Source organism: Tasmannia lanceolata, unplaced genomic scaffold (assembly GCF_043159265.1).
Source record: "Tasmannia lanceolata isolate RefF3 unplaced genomic scaffold, GAP_Taslan_0.1 ptg000018l, whole genome shotgun sequence".
Classification (NCBI taxonomy): Eukaryota; Viridiplantae; Streptophyta; class Magnoliopsida; order Canellales; family Winteraceae; genus Tasmannia; species Tasmannia lanceolata.
In genome coordinates this window covers 3129658-3148405 of record NW_027518695.1, presented here as the reverse complement: position 1 = coordinate 3148405, position 18748 = coordinate 3129658, and the positions used below count along the sequence as shown (strand labels likewise).

The window sequence follows — 18748 nt, the reverse complement described above, 5'->3', positions numbered from 1 at the left end:
CTTAATGCTTTTATCTTATGTTTAGGATGCCCTGTTTTGGGATGGGACTGAGGTGGGTCGCCTAATAATGCTCTACAAGATCAACGGTCTCGATTTCACATAAACGTTCTCCATGTAGCTCAAAAATTGCCTTTTAACCATTGATTGTGAAAGCTCTGTGCGTCACGATCATCGTGTGAACCTCACTGTACAAACTCCAATGACCAGTCCCCTCTTTATTTATACTGTGGGACAGGTCTTACCATATGAATCCCCTCGCAACTCATCATTTTCTCGAGATAAATCATGCGATAAAGGCCTTGAAGAATCCTCAACTAATCAGAACGAATACTTTTTTAAAGCACCTATTGAATCTTTACACGTGGAATACTTTCGTCCCCTCTAGTGTATTTATGACTACTCACACTACAAGGCGTGGGCGAGTATATCATTTCCTACATTTAATGGTCCAAATTGTTCTTCCCGTGATCCCTACGTGGAACTAGACGGCTGCGATTACCCTTTCTCATTTCCTTCCTCTCTCCCGATGGAGATGAAGGGACGACATTTAAATCATCAGTTCATGCAAAGTGGGGCCCGCAATAAACTTAGTATGTACGGAGCACCCTATCATTCCCTTTTTTTTTTCATTAAAAAAATGGGGGCAGTGATAAATCGACCCCCAAAAATCTTAAATCGACCACCTATTTCTCTCTCCTCTGGGTGAGAGAGAGGAGAGAGATAGACACAGAGGGGGTCGATAAATATGTTGTCGTGATGTTGGAAAAACCCGAAGTAGGGGCATATCAGTCTTTTCATCCAGAATAAGTTACGTTGTGTGCATCGCGCACAATCACGTTATAAACGGGTAAATTCCGCTGGAAACACGTGGCATCCCTTATGAGTCCCCAAATACAAATACCCCTTAGATCTAATGTTTATTACAACCAAAGCCCTCTCCTTCCTTCCTCTCGTGTACCCTTTCAAAACCAGTCCATTTACGTAAACCAAATTCAAACTCTCTGTAGCTGTCCCCATCCTAGTCTTTTGGGCTGTCCTTACCAAGAAATTTTATAATCTTTTCTAGAGAGAGAGAGAGGGGCATTTTTGAGGTGGGTGGACGAGGAAGAAAGAGCTAGGGTTTGAGCTTTACTGTGGTTAAGTTAAAAAAAGGGAAAAAAATGTCGAGACAAACGCAGAAAAATCATCCAAGCTTTCTGTTGCAGACTTTTCTCGTTATTTATTTCTCAAGTCGTTTCTCTACTAAAACATAAATAAAAGGAAATTTTGGTTCTTGATTGAATTCCTTTTGATTCTGTTCTCTTTCATTTGTTAGATCTACGGTATGCTTTTAATTTTAATCTTTTTTTTTTTTGCTATCAAGTTTAGGACTGAATTGAATTAATTTCTAGATAGGTTTTGTTTTCAGTAATCCTAGTTTGTAACAGTTAGCAATTCAGTTTAATTGAGCAATTGAATGCATTTTTATTAGTAATGAAGGATTTGGATTTTTGAAGTTCAAGATGTGATGTGTTTGATTTTGCCTTGGTAGGGTTTTGTGATTGGGGAGGAAAATGTCAGGGGGTGGAACACAGCAGAGTTTAAGGAAAGCTCTTGGAGCCATCAAGGACTCTACTACAGTCGGATTGGCTAAAGTCAATAGTGATTATAAGGTGGGACGTTTGTTAGATCATCGTGGCAATTTTTTATTTATTTAGACTGGGATTTTTCTGAATTTGTTTGTTTTTTGGGTCATTGGGTTTTCAGGAATTGGATGTTGCGATTGTTAGGGCAACAAACCATGTTGAGCGTCCGGCAAAAGACAAACATATAATGGGTGAGTTCATCTTATGTGTTCCTTCTCTCTTTTCTGAAAATTAGGGTAAATTGATTTGGAAATTTTCCAGCTTGTCTGTCTTGAAATATTTTTTCTTGTGAATTGTATCATATAATCGTTTGTATTTGGTTGGGCTTGCTTTTTTTTTTTTTTTTTCCCTTGGTTAGTGAATGTTCTTCATTTGGAATAGCTGGAATCCTGGAATGAAGAATCCATGCTGTATTGTTGTCACGTCGTGCTTGATTGTCATGCCCACGTGTTAAGTTGATTTAGTGCCCCATTGTTTGCATAGATAGTGTAATCTCATGCCTGTATTTGATTGAGTCTATGCTGATAATACAAACTCAGGATTGCCCTGTGTTATGCTCAAGGTTTTAAATTTCAGTTTCGGAATGCGTTTCGGTCCTCACCTGAAATTTCGAAATTTCGTTCGAAATTAGTCGAAATCCAAGAAACGGCTATTTTTCACCTAATTAATTTCGATCGAAATTTCCTAATTAATTTTGGGCGAAATTTCTGAACTATCGGTAATTTCGGCTGAAATTTCGGGATAATATCAAATAATTATCAAAAAATCTAGATTTTTGGATGAAATCCCTGAAATTTCATAACGAAATTTCGGTCAAAATAAAGTAACGTTTCGACTTTAACCCATTTCAATTTCATCATCGACCGAAACCCAAAATTTCGGTCGAAATTTAAATCCTTGGTTATGCTATGTTACTTGTAGTTGATTTATGTCATTTGTGTTAAGTGGGCTTTTGCTCACATAGATTATAAGAATCTTGCATTTTCTGATTCTGTCTAATGGATAGAGTTTTATTTTGTTTGGTAAATTTAGTCTTATTGCTACAACTTGTTATTTGAGTTCTTCTATCTGCAAAGAGTTCTCTTTTTGTTTGTTTTTGTTTTTGTTCTGCTTGATGCTTATTGACTGTTTCTGTTTTTTTTTTTCTCTAATATGAGCTTGTAGTTTTAAAACAATGGAGAAATCTGGTCATGACGTGATTCCTTACTTTTTTTTGCAGCTATTTTTGCTGGTATCTCAGCTACAAGACCTCGGGCTGATGTGGCATACTCCATCCATGCTCTAGCTAGGCGTCTTGCTAAGACACATAATTGGGCGGTACGTGCCCATGCATTTTCTTGACTTTGCTCCAGAGTCACTTCCTGTATCTTTGAAATGTATTGGATTTGTGATTAGATCTTTGATATTTATGTAGGGCTACAGGCATAATTTTCAGATAGTTATAATGGAAATAATCATGTAGCCATTAAAAAAATGGAAATAACTATGTAAGCCATGTAAAATAGATGGATTTGTACTGTTCAAAAAAGAAGAAGAAGAATTTGTGTCAGATCAACTAGACAGTAATCTTGAATAGTAACAACTAACAACTTGCACTAGCTGTTATCCTTTGACAGCATGCTCATATCTACAGCTAAACATGTTTTTTTTTTTTTTTTTTTAATGTGGCTGACTTAATGCTGGTTTTTGTTTAGGTTGCACTGAAAACATTAATCGTTATACATCGTGCTTTAAGGGAAGTAGATGCCACATTTCGTGAAGAAGTCATTAATTATGGAAGGAGTAGAAGCCACATGCTTAACATGTCCCATTTTAAGGATGATTCCAGTCCTAATGGTACACATTGTTCTAAAATTCTTCTTAAATTCAAAACCCAAATAAGGGCCATTAATAACATTTGTAATTTATCTTGTTATCAGCATGGGATTATTCTGCTTGGGTGCGCACTTATGCTTTATATTTAGAGGAGAGGCTTGAATGTTTCCGTGTGTTGAAGTATGATATCGAGACAGAACACCCAGTAAGCATTTTCTTGTATCATCTTTTTTGTGAGCCCTTGAAGCTTTAGTCTAGCAAGATTGCATCTCCAATTGGCACCTCTCAACTCTTTATTTTTGAGTGATATGGCAAGTCTACATTTGGTATTTCTACAAACGCATAATGTTTTCATCATTATGAATTTTCAGCTAATAAACAATATGTTGCATGAAATTCTTTGGATTTATCAGTTGAAGAATATTAGTAACATATGTCTGCTAGAATTTTATGCTTCTATGCATGGCAGTTTCTTATTTGGTCTAATGGCTTTTCAACAACTATGGTCATTCAAAAAAAAAAAAAAGTTTTCAACAACTATGAAATCCTTGTAACTTATATGCTGAATAAGCTGATAATTCGGAATTCCTTTGTGATGATTTTCCTCCTACGCAGTTACATTTTTCCTGCTATTGTATTGGTAAAGTTTTTATTTTTTTAATTGCTAATCTTTTTTGTACATACAAGACATTCCAATGCCTTGATTCTTCAAATTGTGGCTTCCCTCTCATAGTTGTTATTACCCATTTATGAATATCTCAATATTGTTCTATTCAAACCTGCATTTATTAAATGGTAGGACATTGTGGATCAATTCATGAATTTGACTCAACTATGATCATATTTGGGAATAATATATCCCTACTAGTGGGTCAGCTGAAGGATTTAATGAAGTGATTTGATTCCATATGTGATGGTGAGTATATAGTTACCGTTAAAATTGGGTGTGTTGTCTACAGAGAACCAAGGAGCTCGACACTGCCGAATTGCTTGAACAGCTACCAGCTTTGCAACAGCTCCTTTTTCGCCTTCTTGCATGTCAGGTAAAATTTAATGATTTAGTGCTCGATGTTGCATGGCCTTTACTCCACAGTCAATGCTATTTGTTTTTTAATGCAAACTCGCATGTGGGTATTTAAATCCAAAATAAGATCAGCATCCCTTGATATGTTTTTTGTATGAATATTTATGTTGGAACTTATGTGCAGCCACAAGGGGCATCCGTCTATAACATTGTGATCCAGTTAGCACTTTCAATTGTAAGTAGAGTTTGTACATATTCGATTCATCTGAATGATTAGTTTAGTTGAAGCTTTGACTGGTTTCATCTTGTTCTTTCTTTTTTCTCTTCTCAATTTGTACAGGTTGCTACTGAAAGCATCAAAATTTATAGTGCTATAAGTGATGGTACAATGAATATGGTTGACAAGGTAAGGGTATTGTTGTTTTCATACTGTAAAAGTTTGTCTATAGTAAAAGGAACTCGATCATATAGTATTGTGGCAGTTCTTTGAGATGCAACAACATGATGCTGTTAAAGCCCTTGAGATATACAGGAAGGCAGGGCGGCAGGTATTTGTTCTACTTCTATCATTTATCCATTTGCCTGTATCACTGCATACCAGTCTAGGTCAGGAGAACTTTTATGTGTTTAGCATTTTTCTTGAGTTACGTGTTGACTTTCAGGCAGAGAGATTGTCGGAGTTCTATGAAATATGTAAAGACACTGGTGTTGGGCGTGGAGAAAGGTTTATCAAGATTGAGCAGGTTTTGGGTTATCTAGTGATTCCTACTATATTGGCTTTTTCTTTCAATGATCCTTCTCTTATCAGCTAATTGCTGAATGCTGATCAATTCAAATTTTTTTGTCATTTACTTATTAACAATGCAGCCCCCTGCGTCATTTCTCACAGCAATGGAGGAGTATGTGAGGGATGCTCCACGAGCTTCCTTGGTTCGCAAGGATCAGGTAAGGACATTCTCTTGGTCAACTATCATCCACTTCCAGTTATAATGTAGTCAATCACCTTTGATTCTATAAGCATAACAAGTTAACAACGAGTTTCCACTTGATACCAGTGACTAACCTTGATCCCTATTGGACTGGAAAAAGGTCCACTTAGTGAAGCTGGAATCATCTCTAAGAACACCCCCCTCTCCCCCTACTCCAGCTGGTCTCGAGTTAGCAAGACTTAAACCGTCAAAGTTTAGTTTCAACCTTCCAACATAAGGCGGGGGACCTGTTTGTAGTATGAGCGTCAAATCTTCTCCCTGCTTGAGCGAACCTCGCTCAAGAACTGACTCAGTGCATAACTGGAGACGTTCATGAAACATGACAGGACCTGCGCCCAGATATCCTCAGTCTATTCACCTTTTGTTTTGTTATTCTTCTTGCAAATCAATCATGGAAAAACATGTATCAAGTTTATGTGTCTTCTTGTTCCCTTTTTCTGTCCTTCCCACAGCAACCCCCTTTTTCGCTTCCCTTCCATGTGTCTCTGTCCCTGCTGCCCCCTTGTAGCATGGGCAAAGTAACAGGATTTTTCCATATGACTGTAGGTAGTTCTTGCGTGGCATTGGTACATCTCTTATTAGGAAAGTGGGAAAATAAAATAGGTACCTATGCTAGTTGGATGCGGGCTTGTTTTTCTTCAATATTGGTGTTGGTAACTGACACAGCTCTTCTGAGAATTGTTACTTGTTAGGTATTCAACAATAGGAAGTAAAAAATAAAAATAAAATCTGTACTAACATGTAATTTTTTTTTTCTTAGATGGTTTCTGAAGTTCATAACTTTGCTTCAGCATGATATCTGCGTCTTAATAAAATTTTGGCCAAGCGCGTGCCGATGAGATCCTTGAGCAGACTATTGATATTGTGGAGTCTAATTCTACTAAAGAGATTGTTGTTTTATTGGGTGGTATCGCTTTCGCGATACGCAGCGAGAAATTTGAATTAGTCAAATGTTTGTATTAAAGAAATGGATGGTAAGACCATTTAAAAAAGGTACTTCCACCAATTCCCTGATGCTGGTGGAAAGAAGAAGACGGGCATTCTTTAGTAGAACGATAGCGGAAAGAGATATTTGGTCATTCAATGATGCCGATTAATGAATGAAGACTATGGCTCTGCTTGAACCCGATGGGTTCAACCCGATTTTGGGTCCGATTGGGTTGGCATTTTCTCGGGTTGGGTTGGGAAAGGCCAACCCGATTTAATTTCGGGTCGGGTTAGGGTTGAGGCCTTGGCAACCCGGCCTCTGTCCTCTAGTTTTCTCACGTTTTTCTAGGATTCTGCTTTGTTTCCTTGCAATTTTCTATTTGGCCCGAGATGAACCCGAGTCAACCTGACTCAGCCCGGCCTGATTTGGAGGCGGGTTGGGTTAGGGTTGACCATCCTCAACCCGAGGCTTGGATTGGGTTGGGTTAGGGTTGAAAGAATGCTATCTCGGGTTGGGTTAGGGTTGGCCTCAACCCGACCCGACCCGGGTTGCACCTGAGTAATATCACAATGTATTAATTGATTTACTTCCAATTTTTCTGTAGAGATGGAAGTTAATCAGTTAAAAATTAAATGATATGTTTTTGCTTCTTGAATATTTACTTAGTCCCGGTTGTTTTCTTGCTCAAGCTTCCATGTACTTTCTCCTCATCGATGTCACATGTTTTGTAGATTAGTATGTAGCACCACTGTAACGTGCTGTTTAAATTTGGGTGTGTTTCGCTTTCTTGGTTATAGTTTACAGACTAATGCTACTAATTCTTTCTTTTCATGTACCAGGTGTTTGAGGATAAAACTCCTAAAGTTATATTGGCACTAGAGTATAAGAAATCACCAGAAGTACAGGACGAACCTGCATCATCCCCACCACCACCTGAACCGGTCAAAGTGGAAGCTCCTGCGTCTGAACCTCCTGATCTTCTGGTAAAATTTCAATCAATTTCTCTGTCTTATGTCGAATTGAAGTTTAAGATTTTTCATGCGACTGAAGCCTTTGAGGCTCCCAATGATTTTTATTTTACGTGGTTGTCAGGGATTAAATGACCACAACCCAGATGGCTCAGAACTGGATGAGAAAAATTCCATGGCACTTTCCATTATTCAAGCTGGTAGGCTGCTCATGAAACAGAGTTATTTATTTAGTGTAGAAACAGTTTTTTTTTCTAATGTTTTTAGTGTAGTACCCTTGATTTTTTTTTTTTGGCTGGTAACTTGCAGCCCCTCCAACCGGTGTTCCTTCTGCTGGTCGTGATGCTGCAAGCGGAATTACAGGCTGGGAGTTGGCACTTGTGACTGCTCCAAGCTCAAATGGGGGTGCAACGGCTGTTAGTAAGCTGGTATTCTTTTTGTTTCTTATATCCCATATGACACTGAAGTGTCTAGTTTTCTTGTCTTTCACTATTTTAACCAAACACTTCAAAATGGGTATGCTATCACCTATAAGATTTTCACTTCTGGATCTGCAAATTTTTTTTTTTCGTGATCCAAAAATCCGCAGCAGTTCGAGAAGAAACCAAGGGAAATCTTGTGCAAAAAATCAAAAGTCCAATCTCCTTTATTTCACGTGTAAAATACTCCCCTCTAAAACTAAAATCAATTACATATGTATAGAGAAGAACCATGAAAGCTCGTAAATTCGCAACTAAAAACTCACTACTTTTGACAAAAATCCCTCACTTAAAGCTCCCCACAAAACCCCGTAAATAGTGTTATGAACAGTGAAGTAAATTGTATCGTGAGAGTGGAGTGAGCCTCCTATTACACCCCAATGACTTAAAACCATCCGTCAAACTGTCGTACAGTGAAGTGGGCCCCATTTGTGTCAGAATTTGTTCATGATTAGTCTCATACTGTCTTCTTTGGCTCATGCTAATGGTCCATTTCTGGGTCATGTACAACCCGATTTTCGCTATCCTTTTAGCTTTCCTTGTATAGGTTTTAACAACCTTTGGATGCTTTAACTATCGCACATGCTAATCCCCCATATCTTCAGCCTCGATGTGAGGCTGCATTGCATCAGTCACTCCCTCTTGAAAGAACTCTCCCTTGAGTTCTCACTTTCTTGCTCCCCATAATATGGAGAAAGATGCTTGATATTGAAGGTGTCACTAATGCGCAAATCTAGGGTAAACTTTACCTTGTAGGCATTGTGGTTAAATTTTTGCAAAATCTCCAAAGAAACAGTCTTCTTAGACTTGAGTTTATGATACTCGCCACTAGGATACCTTTCTTTCGAATGATAAACTCATATACTTCATCACCAAGTTCAAAATAAGCTCTCGGTGAGGATGATCGGCATTCCTCATGTACTTAGCGATTTGCATAGCTAGCCTCAATATTAGCCAAGGTTTTAAATTTCGGTTTCGGAATGCGTTTCGGTCCTCACCGAAACTGAAATTTCAGCCGAAATTTCGAAATTTCGGACGAAATCGATCGAAATTGGACAAAGTAATATTTTATCCTGTAACCAATTTCGACGAAATCCCTCCGGCTGAAATTTCGGGATAATATTAAATAATGATTAAAAAACTGATTTTTTGGAGATATTCCTTAAAATTTTGACCGAAATTTCAGGGGAAACGAAATTTCCATTGGAATTTCGAAATTTTGTAACGTTTCTAATTTACCCAATTTCGCTTTCGGTCTTGACCGAAACCCGAAATTTCGGATTTCGGTCGAAATTAAACTGTGATATTAGCTCGCACTTATTTATGAACAACCAACAAATCGGCTATCATGTCATTTGCCGTCTTATTTGGTCTGTTCTGTTGTTAATTGAAGGCTGATGTGTCCTTCCGTGGACTGTTGTGCATATTAAGGATTACTGCACATCCGTGTGATACTGTATTGTTTTCTTGTGGATGCAATACTTTCTTTGTGGGTCCAATCATCAGGTTTGGATTCACAATTGGTTCTCAAAATCCAAAACAAACAGGGCCTTTGGTATACTCAACTCAACTCAACTCAACTCAACTAAGCATTTGTCCCAAATTAGTTGGGGTCGGCTAATGAATCCTTTAGAAAATTTTCATGAAGAAGGTGAAAGGATCTACCCGACTCAAATTGACCAAGTCTAATTTTGACACTAGTTGGGTTCGTCTACATGGATAATTTTCTTCCATTCTCTCTTCAAGGTCATGTTCTCCGTTACATTCCTAGCCCCCAAGTCTTTCCTCACCATTTCTACCCAAGTTGTTTTCGGTCTGCCTTCACCTCTTTTTACTCCATCAACTTGGCACGAGCCACTTCTTCTCACTGGAGCATCCAAAGGCCTACGTTGGATATGCCCAAACTGTCTTAAGTGGTGCTCTCTCATCTTCTCCTCAATTGGTGCCATCCCCACCTTTTTACAGATGTCTTCATTTTTAATTCAATCTAACCTTGTGTGGCCGCACATCCATCTAAGCATTCGCATCTCCGCTACACTCATCTTATGCCTCATGCTGCTTCTTGGTGGCCCAACCATCTTAAATAGGGCCTTAGTTTGCTGCTTGCAATTCATTAACACCCGGCAAAAGAAATACAGGCCTGAAATTTCTGGTGAAAAGCTCACGAAGGCTGTTCATGATTTTGACTTCATGGGCCACAGCGTAATCATTTGCTTCCTCTTCTAAGTAGGGAAACACCTTAGAGGACAAACACACACGCGCGCACACATACATTTTATTTCTTATAGAGGGAAGGAAATGATATCCACACTTCCTTGTTTTGATAATGGCACTCGATACTAATTAACCCTTATTCTGATTAATTGTCGAGAGCATCTTGGAAACACTTGCGCCTAAGCCTGCATACACACTTGTTTACTTCGTAGCATGAGAGAGAGAGAGAGAGAGAGAGAGAGAGAGAGAGAGAGAGAGAGAGCTTGCATGTTATTTGTCAGAGCTATCCCTCGTTGATTTACTTCCATTGAACTGTCCATGATGCTTTTTAGAATTTTACCGACAGGCTGGAGGGCTGGACAAGCTTACACTGGACAGCTTATACGACGACGCATTGAGACGAACAAACCCAAATGTGAGCTACAATCCATGGGAAATGGCGCCAATGGCTGGTCCCATAATGCGACCAGTGGCACACGACCCATTCTATGCTTCTAACGCAATGGCCGCACCTGCTGCCGTGCAGATGGCCGCAATGGCTCACCAACAGCAGGCCTTCATGTTTCAACATCAGATAATGGCTGGTCAACAATTCCAACCACCACCTCTACTTCAACAACAGTCTCTGAATCCCTTTGACAATCCGTATGGTGCTTCTATGCCACCTTCTGTTCAGGCATACAATCCGTACAGAGGTCTTATATAGAGTTCATTGCAGAGAAGGTAGCAAGGGAGCAAAGAGGAGGTGCCTACATTCAAGACACTAGTGTACCATATATATTCATATTTGTGCAGTGAGACAGGGTTGTTGTAGAAGTTAGGGAAGGGGAATAACTTGGGGTTATTTGATTATTTATGTATGGCTTCTTAATAATGTTCTTTGAGATTACGTGAAAGTTTTGGATATTTTATAAGTAGAGATGTTTGTGCCTTTTTGCCCTAAGGATGTGAGAATTAACTCGTAAAGTTGGCTAATTTCATAGCAGCTAAGTACTATGTGCTATATTGCAGAATGGATTGTCTTGGATGATACATATTCCAAGATAAGTTATCCGTTTCAACAAAATTACCCATGATAAAGTCTATCCTGGGTAAGTACTTCATAAAAGGAGGATGTGTAATTTCCACCAAAAGGTTGAATTCCACTTATCCTTTATTTTTGAAGATATATTCTTCAGTGATTAAAACTTTCTTTGCATGTCCTGAGGATGTAGGCAAATTAGACAAAGTGTTGAACTCTTTGTGTGTTTCTTGTAGACTAAGTGTTGCACTGGTAGAGTAGAAGGCTAACTCGTGCTAAGCATAGGTTTTCACAAACCGTCCATATGTTGGGCCATGACTTAAATAGGGTGTACCAAATAGATCATCCCTGTAGGATGATCTAACCCTACGATTTGTAAAGGTTTCTATAACATGCAGTTTCGGTCAGATTGGAGGGTTAGGATCACCCTACAGAGATGATATGCAGGATACATCCTATTTTTGTCGTGGCCCACCAAATGAACCGTTTGGATCTTCCTTTGAAGTGGGCCCTATACTGGACTTCACAGCAGGCCACCTATGATAATTGGGGGATGAATGATATTTGTTCAGTATAAAATCATTTAATTTAAAAAATATAAAAATCATTTAATTCAGTAAAAATAAAAAAACTATTTAAATCATCTAGCAGCACTTCCTCTAGGATGATTCGCACCCCTTGAGAACAATCGTTACAGCGTACCCAATCTTGAATGGGAACTTTCAATAAAGCGTCAGAAAGCATAAAAAAGAGTCAGTATACCCAATCTCGAATGGGAACTTTCAATCGTTCCTAATTTGACTCAGAAAGCGTCAAAAAGCAAAAAAAAGAGAGTCAGGCTTTAAAGCTTTTTGAAGTCAATTCACGTTAAAGTGGTGTGATTCATCATATGAGGGGTGCGATTTTATCATCACCCAAAATAAATCATAAAAAGCAATTAAAATTAGGGCTGGAAACGAATTGAGCCCATCACGACATGTTTGAGTTCGGCTCGGGCTCATTCGTTTACTAAACGAGCCGAACTTGACCCAAAAAATTAGGCTCATCAAATAAACGAGCCGAATTCAAACTTTGTATAGTTCGGCTTGGACAAGCTCGTGAACTTTTTAGGTTCGGTTCATAAATTACATTGAATGGTCTAGATCTATATGTAGAACCTTCCCACCTCCTTTGACTAAATATTGACAAAGAATGTTCTTGATATGTACAAGTGTAGAACTCTCCAAGGCTCTAGAGTATTCTAGGAAGCTCTAGATGACTCTCCAAGCACCTGAATTATTCTAGATGTTTCTTGCATCTTCTTGGCTTTGAGGGTCTCTTTTGCATATAAGAATGCGGGGTGTATCACGATGCTCAAACTAAGCGAGCCAAGCCTGAACACTCTAAAGTTCGGCTCTGTTTGTTTGCAGCCCTAATCAAAATCATTTAATCTTACAAAAAATATCATCCAACAAATCAACAATAACAAAGATAACTCCGTAAAAACCATAAAGAAACACTTTAAACAAAAAAAATAATATTACTGCAATAAAATGTTTAATAAAAGATTAATAGAATGAGATAAAGAGATTTGTGAGAGCAGCCAGAGGCTCACTTCTCAGCAGATTTTGTCTTCACTCACGAGGTGGCTGCTATGACATGCAACAAGCCATCCGCCAAAGGCATTGGCCGATGGTCTGACATCCTTGAAATGCATTATCTCGATGCTAGCAAATCAATATAATCAGTAAAGTTCGTGTCATTATAAAAAATGCTAATGTCGAAATTAACATTTTTGAAATTGAACTTATTGGATAATAATTGAATGTTGAAGATATTTTTCAAGTCCGCATTTTAAGAAAATCCCGCAGAATATCACAAAAGAGCCCTAAAATCATGGACCCGTCCTTCTTCTTCCCTCTCTTTTATCCCTCTTCCTCCTCAAATGCTAACCCCCCCAAAACACTAAGAACACCCCTCCTCTCCTACTTCCAACCATGTCCTGGTTCTCAATCCCTCTCCCAAATCCCTTCTTCAAAGTAGATGAAGAAGAAGAAGAAGAAGAAGAGAAGGTTCTAGAATGCGAGAACAGAGGCCATGAAGGTGTGAAAGAAGACCTACCCGAGGTCTCCAAAACCCTAACTCGACAGTTATTTGGCATTTCGTCCTTCCTCTCTCCGAATGAGTCTTCTTCTTCTTCTTCTTCCAAAGGGCTGATTGGAATCCGAAAAGATTTCGCAGAGATCGGTGGTAGCTTCAAAAAAGAGATCTCGAAGATCGCTTCCGCATTTCTTCAGTATCAGTCCGTTGATGATGATGATGCCGTGCCGGAGGATTACACAGATTCCGGTGGCAGAGTCGAAATCTCGAAGGATTCGTATGTTGTTGGAGTCACGGAAGAGGTTCTGGAATTTGCTAGGGATTTATCGACGCGACCGGAATCTTGGTTGGATTTCCCCTTGCCATTCGGTGATGGTAAATCTCCTCAATTTTTAGGGTTTTGATATTGCAGATTGGACACATGAGACATAAAAATATGGAATTATCTCTCTCTTAAAAAAGAAAGAAAGAAAATTGTGTAGTAACGATTTTGATTTTTGGCACTCAATTCTGTACCTTTTTTAGCTGGAGAGTTGAATATTTCACTTTCTTCACAGATGCATTATACTTTAGATGGATCAAATGGCTTTTGGACTTTTGAATTTCCAGGACAATAGAGATTTTGAACTTCTTTTTTATATCAAAGAGATTGATTTAAGTGAATGAATACTACAATTATCAGTATGTTGCTCTTGTGGGCAGCTAATTTTGTTGGTGAATTATATGATGAAGGGTTTTTTTTTTTTTTTTTCTATCTAAGATTGTTTTACCTTCACAGAAGTCCTCCTAAAACTGCTTGTAATGTGGATTTTTTAGGCTAGGTAGTGACTGGGACGTTGGAAATTAAAGGCCTCTCTGGATATCCGTACAAGTTATTTTCATATAATCTTATATGCATATAGCCTTATTTGTATATAATCTTATACGCAAATAGTAGTTTTTTTTAAATCTTAGTTAATGACTTCCAATGTTTTCTTAATGCCCCATTTGCAAATAGGGCTACCTTAAAAAATCTTATTTGCAAATGACGACTGCTTTTCTGGTATCTAAAGAGGCCATACCCATAAGTTGCAGTTAGGAGGGTGCATTCACATTTCACATTACACCCAAATTGGAACGCGATTGCAATTCAGAGTTTCTTATAGCAATTGCACTCAAACTACAATTCATGTGAACATAAGAACACAGCCTTTTCTATTGGAGTAGCTTTCAGCCATACTAGTCCCATAGTACACAATCAGGCCATAACCTAATATGGCATTTAATACTACATGTATCTGTTTCTGAATGTTTGGGCATACTTCCTTGCAGATTTTGATATGTCCGTTGCTCAAAGAGACCATGCTTCCACTGTTGAACATTTGGCGCCAAGTTTAGCTGAGCTAAAAGTTAGGCTATGTCCTTCTCACATGAGTGAGGGATGCTTTTGGAAGATTTATTATGTTATGTTGCACCCAAAGCTGAATGAGAATGACTCTGAGCTTCTATCGACTCCCCAGGCAAGACTTCTATACTCCTGAATAGATGCCACTCTAAAAATTGTTCCAGCATCTCATTTGCTCTTTATCAGCATTATTACTCTCAGCGGAATACCTTGAAGGTTTTGTTCATACTTTATATCTTCTCATGGAATGATTCTTACATGTAAATTTTCAGACTGGAGTTCAAATCATACCTATGCTATTAATATTGAAGACTATTCGCCTGTCTATTTTAGAACTCTCTCATAATTCCCGAGTTATTAATTTGCCTTCATGCCTCTCAATTTTAACACACATATATCTGCCATGATTAAGAATCATTATTCCAATATGAATTTTGGGCAAATATTTCTACATGTTCCTTTCCGATTCCTTCTATGTCGCAAGGTTAAAACCAAGAAATATTTGTTGTTTTCTCGATGTTTCCTAACATTTTCAACAAAACCTTCTTGTAGAAGTATTTTAATAATGTTTTCGGTTATATTAGTAGATGCTATTCGAATTGTTCCTTCCGGTTGGGCAGTAAGGGTCGGAGAAGGGCAATCACTCATTCTTAAAAACCAGCATTCTAAAGACCAAAGAGTTGGGCTTAAAAAGGGGGAGAGCTCCCCGTTCCTGGTTCTCATGTAGCTGGATCCTCCGGAACCGCAAGAATCCAAAGTCCAACCTATGGGTATAATTTTAGGTTTATGAATCTGGTTGTTGGCTTCTACTTGGGATGAAATTCCAGCATAACTTTCTGGTATTGATCCATATGCCCCTATCCTATGAAAATTGGCATGTTCCTTAAATATGACATGGTGAGAATTTAAATATAATTATGTATTTTATTCTTTTAAATTGACACTTTTAAGCTATTAATTTGAGTCTATTCGCCTGTCTATTTTAGAAGTTTCTCGCAATTCCTGATTTAAAAAATTGACATGTCTCTTAAATGTGACATGGTGATAATTTTAATAGAAGTATGTATTCTATTGTTTTAAATTGACATTCTTTTCAAAAAATTTAATACTGGACAAGATCTCTCATAATACATAGAGTACTTCATAAAAGAAAAAAGAACGAGCCAAGGAGGCTGAAATGGAATCCGGAATATGACTTTAAGAGACCTTAGCTCAAGTGGTTAATTATTTGAATCGCACTAGTGAGGCTTTGTTTACTGATTTCCTAAGTACCTGGGTAACCTGAGTTCATTAGCTGTGGAGCATTGCAATTGTCTATTAGTGGAGTCTTCCAAGATATGGTTATGTTTGCTGTTTTTAATTATTAATAGAGGCAGGAAGCAAAATGGGATGTTCAAAGGGGAAGTTGGCTATTTTGTTCGTTAGTTTCTGGAACCTAGTAAGTTGGCCTTAGTTTTGTTGGTTGGTGTCGAGGGGATACTTTAGAATGTCGGATTGGAGAGACAGCAGGAGTAAGTAATTGTCCCATATAACATCAGATTCCAGGTGCGCCGAGGAAAGTATTAGACTCTCAATAGCATGAGAGACCATAGTCTTTCGCTTGTCGAGGCAATGTTGCCTGGATGCTCTTCTTCGCTGCTATTAGTTAAGGAATGTGGTGGATATAGTTGGAGGAAGATGATGGGTGTAGATTGAAATGGTTGTAATGCAGGGCAGTTGGCTGTGCACGGTCGGGGAAAGCTTCTTTTTGAATTGATTGGAGTGTAAGACTTGCATACGACATGACTTGGAAAGAAAGGGCCCAGTTTTTGTTGTTTATACTTAGTCTTTATGGCTCAGGGTATGCTCTGGCCAGTTTTATTTGATACTATGTATTCCCAGGTGGGAATCCTGGTCCCCAATGTAATTATTATGGTATCAATGAAAATATGTTAACTTTAATAATAAAAATAAAGTACTTCATAAAAGATTGTTTTTGTTTTTTTTTGTAATAAAAAATGCATGTTTCAAATGAAGGGAATTGATTATGAAGATACATGCTGACTTGTGATGAATATCATGTCATTGCTATAAACAATCTTTACAATCTCTTGTTTGAAACTATTTCATGTTACTTACCAAATTAAATAATGTGCAATGCTGATCAAAACCCTACATGAGTGTTAAATGAAACCAAGCAGTATTCAGTAGTAGTGACTCTTATGCAAGAGGTTAAACTTCTTTGCAGATTGTGGAAGCAAGGCAGGAAATGCAAAACAGGATTAACACACAGTTGCAGAGCTCTGAGTCTGATTATTTATCCCTGGAGATCAACGTAAAAGGAAGCAATATTCAAGAAGAAAATATTGAGGTTCAGGAAAAGGGTGCCTTGTCTGAGACTCTGACAACCGCAAGTCACACAATTTCTGATGTACATGACATTACTGATCAGTGGTTAGAGGAAGATGGCGGGATTGATAAGAAAGTTGATACCAGAAAACAGCTTGGAAATGAGGATGATGTTTCATTCAGCGATCTTGAGGATGAAGATGATGATGATGATGAAGGATTGAGTAGAGACAAAAGATCAAGGTCAGGACAAGATGCTCAGGATTCTTCACCAAGGGGATCCAATGAATGGGTTCAATTGAGCAAAAATTATGACATTCATGGTAGCAGAAATAAGGGAATCCAACCAACTCCTCAGGAGAAATGTTCGGACGCTGAGTCAAGCGACTGGCTTAATATTGATGATTTCGATTAGGACGGGAGGATGACTCTTTTAAGCTACCAATTTCTGTAAAGTTATCTTTAAGCTTTTATGTTTTTACTAATAATCAATTCTTATTTAGACCACGTGATCGTTTCAATCACTCATTGTGATTTTTTTAATGAATGGTAAGTCAATTACTGTGATTATATTTACATTCGATTGAATTATCTATTGTTGCTGTGGTAGGACTTAATTAAAATTTTATGCTGTCTAGTTGCTGTATTTGTTATATGTGGCCTTGTTAGTAAGGATTATTTTGGTTGATACGTGACACAGAACCTTCGGTATTTGTTAAACTATTTGTAATTCAGATAGTACATGGTTAATGAGAGATTTTTTTTTTGGGCTTGGTTAGTACTCTTTATGCTCTGTTTGGTTGCCGGGTTTTTTTTGTTCCTGGGAGTTATGTGGGAGAGTAAGTTAAATTTTGGTCCCATCCCATGTTTGGTTGCCTTTAGCACTAGGTTTATTTTAATCCCACTCTTGTAATGATTACTTGTGGGGTGAATTTTTTAATCCCACTTTTGTAATGATTGCCTTTTCATCCCATCCCAAGATAAACCCAGGAACAAAAATAAACTCAGGAACCAAAAATAAGCTTGAGAAGAATTTCTTTCTACCCAACAGTTCAAGCAACCAAACAAAGGTTTTTTTTTTAACCACCATAATCCGGTCAACCAACATGGGATTTTTATTTTACCAGGATACTTCTAGGACTTTTTTTTTTCCCACCTATCTCCCAGGGTTTTTTTTTCTCCCACATAACTCCCAGGAACAAAAAAAACCCGCAACCATACAGAGCATTAAGCTGCCAATCCCCTGTATTTTCTATTTGCTTCCTTCCTGTTCATATTCAGCTTTTCCTGAAACCTTAGAAATATGCATCACTCATTTAATAAATGGAAATGATATCTGCGCCAAGGTGTTTCGATAAACAAGCGCTCCACTTGTTTGTCGTGTAGTATTTAAAGGGATTTCAGAGGATATTACGGTTCTCAAAAAGCTCTTTAAACCCTTTAAGTACTACCCGACAAACAAGTGGAGCGCATGTTTATTGAAACACTTGGTGCATATATCATTTCCCTTAATATATCCTTTTAACAAAACTAGTTTAGCTAGAATGGTGGTATCGATTGCAGGAAGAATTAAGCGTGGTGACTGATCAGAATTCTGAGGCTTGTTATGTTTTCAGATTCCTAAGGGCCTTTATTTTTGCTTCTATTTGTCTTGCCTAACAACTGAGTTTCAGTCTCAGGTTCTAATAAGGTTTCCACAATTTGTGATTGTAAAGATGAAGGTTCACTAGCTTTAATCCTCATACATACAGCATGTCACAACACCACTATCATATTGGAAGAACCATTGCTCTATGGAAAACCTGCTCTGAAGTCATCTAGAGCCTACCCACCCAAACACACAGAATCCCTCTCATGTAATAAGTGTATGGAGGGGGCAACAAGCTAACTATTA

The 18748-nt window shown here is 38.1% G+C and overlaps 2 protein-coding genes across 3 annotated transcripts; both read left to right on the top strand.

Annotated features, from left to right (window-relative positions):
• The first annotated feature begins 938 nt into the window (after positions 1-938).
• On the top strand, positions 939-11055 carry LOC143850725 (putative clathrin assembly protein At5g35200). 2 transcript variants are annotated; one of them, XM_077359958.1, is made up of 16 exons: positions 939-1091; positions 1532-1652; positions 1747-1816; positions 2845-2942; positions 3320-3461; positions 3545-3645; positions 4400-4483; positions 4649-4699; positions 4805-4870; positions 4947-5012; positions 5127-5207; positions 5332-5409; positions 7221-7364; positions 7474-7549; positions 7659-7777; positions 10389-11055. In XM_077359958.1, the coding sequence occupies exons 2-16, from the start codon at positions 1554-1556 to the stop codon at positions 10746-10748; spliced, it is 1635 nt and encodes a 544-aa protein (XP_077216073.1). In that variant the 5' UTR covers positions 939-1091; positions 1532-1553; the 3' UTR covers positions 10749-11055. The 2 variants fall into 2 exon arrangements, with proteins under 2 accessions (XP_077216073.1, XP_077216072.1); XM_077359957.1 differs by having other exon boundaries at positions 952-1322.
• A 1812-nt stretch (positions 11056-12867) lies between these two features.
• LOC143851559 (uncharacterized) lies at positions 12868-17500 on the top strand. The gene is made up of 3 exons (XM_077361025.1): positions 12868-13517; positions 14454-14641; positions 16754-17500. Exons 1-3 carry the CDS (start codon positions 13040-13042, stop codon positions 17267-17269), a joined length of 1182 nt encoding a protein of 393 aa, XP_077217140.1. The 5' UTR covers positions 12868-13039; the 3' UTR covers positions 17270-17500.
• The last annotated feature ends 1248 nt before the right edge of the window (positions 17501-18748 follow it).

Bases quoted from the DNA above. Each gene is read 5' to 3' on its own strand.
- LOC143850725 (XM_077359958.1), top strand. From the start codon at position 1,554: ATGTCAGGGGGTGGAACACAGCAGAGTTTAAGGAAAGCTCTTGGAGCC. The intron at 2,943-3,319 runs GTACGTGCCCAT...GTTTTTGTTTAG, and splicing joins CTAAGACACATAATTGGGCG to GTTGCACTGAAAACATTAAT. The intron at 7,778-10,388 runs GTATTCTTTTTG...TTTTACCGACAG, and splicing joins CAACGGCTGTTAGTAAGCTG to GCTGGAGGGCTGGACAAGCT.
- LOC143851559 (XM_077361025.1), top strand. From the start codon at position 13,040: ATGTCCTGGTTCTCAATCCCTCTCCCAAATCCCTTCTTCAAAGTAGAT. The intron at 13,518-14,453 runs GTAAATCTCCTC...ACTTCCTTGCAG, and splicing joins CCCCTTGCCATTCGGTGATG to ATTTTGATATGTCCGTTGCT. The intron at 14,642-16,753 runs GCAAGACTTCTA...ACTTCTTTGCAG, and splicing joins AGCTTCTATCGACTCCCCAG to ATTGTGGAAGCAAGGCAGGA.